Raw genomic sequence first — 6395 nt, forward strand, 5'->3', positions numbered from 1 at the left:
AACCGGGGCCCTCTGGCGTCCCAAGCCAGTTCTTAACCATCGCGCCACTCGGCCGGCCCTATGCTTGCTTTTTATACAAGGAAAAACCTGAGATCTATGCAGAGAAAGAATCCTATTAAAAATCATTCAAGTTTTCTTACTCTAAGTTCAGGCTGTTCATAAACCAAGGTTTTAGGACACAATGAGATCTCAAAATGGGGGAAGATTTTCCATAACTTGAACAGAGAAACTCTCCCTCAGAAACAGTGTGTGGCTTATATGTTCATTTCTCTTAGGCCTCTGCCTCCTTCAAGACTGCTCTGGATACTAAGGTAAGGGAAGGTGACCCTTAGATATTGGTGCAGTGTCTTTCCAGCACTGCCAGTGGCTCACTACTGTGGCCATCTCTTCAAGTAGGGTATCCTACTTGCTTTGGTACCAAAGCAAGAGAAGGCAGCTTCTTCCAGGACCACAATTTTCACAAGTGGGAGGAGGCCACTGGAAATGCTTTCAGAAGCCATTTCATTATGGAGCCCAAACCAAGACCTCAAAGGGCCTAGGCAATATTCTTCCCTTCATCCTTTTCCATTTCTTCCCCTTCCCAAGCTGAGCCCTTTCTTACTTTCCTAGATTGTAATGGCCCCCAAAGCCTCCCAGGGGTACCAAGGGCCTTGCCTCAAGTAGGCACAAGGGGAAACATACCCTTCCTCCACTGTGACTGAGTTCATAAGAAGGCAATTGGTGAGAGTCACTCTATCTTTTACGACACAGGATGAACCAATGACCGAGTGCTTAATGGATGATTTCTCTCCAACCTGTGTATCTGGCCCAATGAGGCAGTCAACTCCAACCTGCAAAAGGCAAATATAAAGTCTTGTTCATTCATCTCAACCAAATGCAAACCAACTCCCCAGATCCTTTGAGCTGGGGTCTAATGGGACCTTTCCGCAGAGATATTTCAACAAGAAGGACCATCACCAGCATTTTTCAGGGCCACAAGGTCACATAATACCTCTGAGACGAACTCAATCTTACATACTCATGAACTCATGTGTTTAGATGTGCTCTCTTGAAGAGAGTGCTCAAATCAGCATAAGAAGAGGGAGAGACATGGAGAGCTTCTGTGCCTGGGTCCCAAGAATATAACGGATCTTCCTTCCAAGATTTGTGTAGCTGGGACCCGCACCTGTCCAGCCAGTCTTTTAGAGTGCCTAGGCTAGAAGGTGAGACTTTATAACCAGAACCCAGTTGGGATTTCCCTGGGGCCAGTGAGGTTCAGGGCTTGAGAGCCCAATCCAGCTTCACAAGGACAAGCCTCAGCACACCCAGAGATTGTCCCATATCTGCCCTGCCCACATTAGCACTTACCAAGTGTTTGCTGACAATCTGGGCTGATGAATGCACCAGTGGTTCTTCTGGACAGAGATCAGGTAGCAATTTGGACACCTTGAGAAAAGAGGTTTGGTCACTAAAGTAAAATCAGAAAACACCTGAAAGCACCTTAGGTAGAATCCAACGCCAGTCAGAGATGTGGGGAGTTTTCAGGCCCAGCTTCCTGTCTGGATGAGGCAGAACAGGAGGCTGCTGCATTTCCCCAGAACAAGAATTGTTTATGCAGTAGCTTCCAGTGGTCTTAGCCTCAGTTTCCTAGCTGAGAGTATCCTCCCTGAAAGTAATGCCATGGCCCCCAGCCGGGAGGTGGTGAGACAAGCCTTTGAGATACCCAGGTAGCACTTGGGAGAGGAGGCCTAATAGGGCAAGGAGCATCCTGAGGCCTGACCATACTCATCCCAGGTTCCTGCTAACCTCCGGGACCACTGTGGCCATGCGTGAGGTGAGGATGGGGGCAATGTTAGACAAATTCCATAGTCAGGACAGACCCTGAGAAGGCATCCATGTTCTTCACCAGCCAAAATAAAATACTGAAGGTAAAGTTCCCACCATTCTCTCTCCAGTATAAGAAAACTGAAAAGGTTATGGGTATGGAGAGTTTTAGCTCCGGACCCGCTGGGAAGGCACAGACAGTGTGCCTATCTATGATTCTCCAGCATGGGCAGAATGCTGGCCAGAGTACTGTGTGTCGTGGACATACTGGCTGAGGGAGGCCTTGCCAGGACTGGCTATAATGGTAATATAAATGCTAATCCCTCAGTCCCTATCCCTGAAATCTCCTCTATTACACTTCAGTCAAGGTCCTTCAGGCCTGTCTACTGTACAGCCCCTGCTGGCACTTCAGAGGACACTTCTCTAGTCTCAGGCTGTCCATGGACCTGCTTTCCGACCAGCCTGACAGACTCTACTCATAGAACTGAAGAAAGAGAACAAAAAGTCAAATTAAGGAACCTTCCTTATAGCTCTATGTTGGGGCTAACTTTACCCAGGACTGCCCTGGGTAAACATGGGACTTGTGATTTCTCATAAACTCTCTGGTTTGGATTCCCTTGGCTCTATAACCAATCCAGGTCGAGGCAAGCTTGAGGTCCAGGGCTGGGGTTCTATCTACTATATGGTGTGGGTCCTGAAGATTCCCGAGCCAGGTTTTCTTCAGGGACTCAATCCCAATCCCAATTTTCAACAATTATCTTTTATCACTCTACCTGACCTCTCCACCCCCACTCCCAGCTTATACCTGCACTGACAAGTTTTCACAGGGTTCTTCCAGGAACCATGTCAACAGCTAATCTTTTCATCATCTCATCCGCATTGTCCTTGAGTGCCACCCCAATGTAGTTCCCTCAATCATCTATCTTTTCCTATTTTCATTTTATCCCTTTACTGCTCTGTATTTCCTTTCCATGGTCTCATCATCCCTCCTTCCTAAAACCTTCCTCCTGAGCCTGCTACATAGTAAAAAGCTCCCCTGCATCTTCAGCCTCTTCACTGTTCCCCTCTCCATCCCTTAACTAAACTATTAATAAAACCTGGCTTGTCTTTCACGGCACTGTTTCCCCTTCAACAGAAGCTACTCATTCTCCATATCTCATAAACCTCAGGGTTAAGTGAAGGGGTTAGCAAGACTCCTTTCTTTCTAATGTTGCTTCCAGATACTTCTCTCTCAGAGACATTCTTTTCTTGAGGTTTTGCCATCTGGCTATTCTATACTCTGTTCCTTCACCTTCTTAGGACAGCCTCTCCCGTGTGCTCATATTTGCTTCATCAGAGTAATGATTATGTAGTATGTATCTGCTTGTTTATGAAGTACTGTAAATATACGCATGCTGAGCAGAATAAGAGAAAGCTTCTGAATCCAGAGGCTATGAATTAAGATTCCTGGAGGTCTTAGCCTTTCTCCGGAGTAACAGAGGCTCTGCCTTGATGGACCGGGCACTCCATTTTCACTTTTGCTGTACCTGGGTACCCCAAGGGTCTCTCCTGACATACCAGGTCTTGACCAACCTTGGGAATGAGGGAATCTGAGCAAGTCACTGTGTACCTAATGAAGTAATAAGATAAAAGAGACCAGTCTGTTTCTGGGGTAGGAGCTCCCGTGATTTCTCTTCTAAACCCATCCTCTCACCTGTTTGTTTGCTTCTATGTAGAGTCCCAGGGTGCTTACTCGAAAGCAGAGCCCCTCTTTCATGATGTGGACATAGCAGCGCACCTGTGGTCTGGACAGATCTTCCCATTTGTCTCCTCGACAGACATTCCAGCAGGCATCATAGGGAGCAAAGGTCAGGGTACTGGTTTCTTTTATAAAACTGTAAATATCTTTAGAACAAACACCCAAACCGAGCAAGTGAATGAGAGAGATGACAGATGGGATATAGACTTAGACAAGCTTTGAAAGAGGGTACAGCTCACATGTCCCCCGGAACTCGCCCATGCAGCATGGACCCTAGGGAAAATTCACTAAAACCTGAAAGACTAAGTCAAATTAAAAGAGGCAATGTGCCTTCTTGTACGCTTGAAATATTGTATGATACAAAATGCTTAAAAAGAGGTCCTACAAGCAAGTTTGACCAATAGTCAAGTACTACTGGGCAAAATAAAATAGAGGACTCTTGTAAATCATGAAGTAACCCAAGCGAGTGTCCAGGCTTTAGCAACCAGCCATACTGTGGGGCAAGCCTCTATGATCACATGTGGTAGTTGCACTGTGACAGAAATAGCACAGGACTTAAAGCCAGAGTACCTGGGCCCCAGTTTTTCAACTCTTATAATAATCATTTGAGATCTTTTAATTTATAAGAAAACTAGGACTCAGAAGACTGAATACATCAAAAAGCAATCTAAATCAATCTACATATCACAGTTGTTGGGGAATATATTGTCTAATGTCAAATAAAATGTATTGTTTTGGAAAAAAAAAAGACTGAGTAACCTGCCTCAGGTGACAGGGCTAATAATTCATTTGAAAAATATATTTTTTCTAGGCAAGGATATGAGAGAAAACAAGGCAGACTTCGCCCCTACATCCTGGAAAGAAGACAGTCTGGTTGGCCTCTGGTTGGACTGTAACTGTACACTCCTTCACATTTCTTCCCTTGACAGAAGAGGCTGAGTTTAGTCAGCAGTGGGGCTCCCCAGGGTCCAGAGAACCAGGGAGTTGAAAAGTGGGCAGAGTTAAAGTCAAAATGGTCTAGTGAGGAACACAGCCAAACCAGAGCTATGAACCAGAGGGATGATTAGCTTTTCCCTGAAGAGCATAGTGACAGGATCTGCTTGAACAAGCTTACACAGAGCTCAGAGAGTGGCATCAGCTAGTTCGTCTTGCCTGTTGGCTAGACAAGAATCTGTTGCCTTGAGATAGGTTTCTTGGGCTGGGCTAAACTGCCCAGCCACTTTTTCCAAGGTGCTGCCACCCCTACTATATTGCGCCAACCCAAGAACTGACCTAAGGACTTCAGCTCCTTTTTCTTTAGATCTTCCTCTTTTTCTTCTTGTCCTTGTTGTGAGGAAGCTGTGGAGAACTGTTTTCTTACTAGGTAGGGAATCAGTTCACTCCGGATCGAAGTAATTGACCTAGGAAGAAAGAGTGGTCAAATAGGAGATATATAACTGTTTGGATCTTCTGTGCATCCAAGAAAAAGCCAACTTTCTTCTGGTTATGCCACCTTGCGACTGATAGAGATCAAAAGTGGCAGTTCTGGAGAAGCAGTGGATCTAAGTTCTCTATCAGCTTCGGGCTGGAGGTCGGAGGGTAGTGTACTGAATATTGGAATCCCTTCCCCTGATCTATGGAGAAAACAGGTTTTCACAAAGTTTCATCTACACGGTATGTGTGTGAGTGAGCATGTGTGTGTGTATTTTAACATGGTGCTTTGACTCTTAATTGGCAATAACCCATGAGAAGGTAGAATGCTCTGGTCTTTTGAAAAAAGTTGTTTAAAAAACATTACAAAATTTTCTCCATAAAAGCCTTGAATATTTTCTGTTAGATTAATCCTAAGTATCCTATATTTTGTTGGTATTATAAATGGTATCTTTTAAACAATTATTTTCTTCTTGTTGGTTTATGGAATTTTTTTTTTAATTAAATTTTTTTTTTTAAGATTTTATTGGGGAATTGGGGGAGGGGAACAGCGTTGAACAGACAAGTTGCTGTCCTTTGGTTCTTCAGTCTAGTTGTGGAGGACGTTGCTTCACTGGCCCATGTTGGTATGATCATTGCACTCTTCCTGGCTGAGGCAGTCAGTCGCCGGCCATTGGACTGCTGCTCACAGTAGCTCACAGCAGCCCACTGCAGCCTACGCTGTCGCGGGCCACTCATGGCAGCCCAGCTCCAGGTCAAGCTGTTGTTCACCATCTTAGCTGTAGAGGGCGCAACGTCACTGGCCCATGTGGGAAACGAACAGGTGGCCCAGCTGCTTAGAGCTCGTGCTCCCAAGCCAAGTCTTAACCAACTGAGCCACTCGGCCGGCCCTATAGAAATTAAATTTATTCTGTATTTTGATCTTGTAGCCAATTTCCTTGTTAAAAAGTCTTGTTAATTCTAATAATTTATCTGTAGATTCTGACATTCATACAAACTATGAAAACAACAATTTTCTTTCTTCCTTTCTAATTCCTATATCTTTTATTTCGTACTGTCTTACCATATTGGCTAAAATCTCCAATATAATGCTGAATGGAAGCACTGATAGCAGTCATCCATATTTGTTCTTGATTTTAAAAAGAATTTAAAACATATTTTATCATTTAGACTGATGATTGCTGCAGTTACTTTTTCATCATCAAAGTTATCATTTATTAAGTGTCTTCTATGTGTAGATATTGGGGTTCATGCTTTATAGCCAATAGTTGGCATATGTTATAGGCTTTTTATTATTTTTTTTTGTAGATATCCTTTATCAGATCAAGGAAGTTCTCTTTTATTCCTAATTTGTTAAGAGCTTTTATCAATGAATGGGCACTGAATTAAAAAAATTTTTGCATCTATGGACTCATATTTTTTCCTTTTAATCTGTGTGGTGATG

At 43.9% G+C, this 6395-nt stretch overlaps 1 protein-coding gene across 1 annotated transcript in view; it reads right to left on the bottom strand.

Moving 5' to 3' along the window:
• Window positions 1-5198, bottom strand: part of LOC109383436 (translation initiation factor eIF-2B subunit gamma-like) — a 25425-nt gene extending 20227 nt beyond the window's left edge. The window contains exons 1-4 of the mRNA XM_019643898.1: window positions 4814-5198; window positions 3497-3687; window positions 1348-1425; window positions 682-830 (exon numbers count right to left, since the gene is read on the bottom strand). Coding sequence (XP_019499443.1) covers window positions 682-830; window positions 1348-1425; window positions 3497-3559 — 290 coding nt within the window. The 5' untranslated portion in view covers window positions 3560-3687; window positions 4814-5198. The remainder of the gene's footprint in view (window positions 1-681; window positions 831-1347; window positions 1426-3496; window positions 3688-4813) is intronic.
• Between the last annotated feature and the right edge of the window lie 1197 nt (window positions 5199-6395).

The sequence above is a fragment of the Hipposideros armiger genome, unplaced genomic scaffold (assembly GCF_001890085.2).
Source record: "Hipposideros armiger isolate ML-2016 unplaced genomic scaffold, ASM189008v1 scaffold_82, whole genome shotgun sequence".
NCBI lineage: Eukaryota > Metazoa > Chordata > Mammalia > Chiroptera > Hipposideridae > Hipposideros > Hipposideros armiger.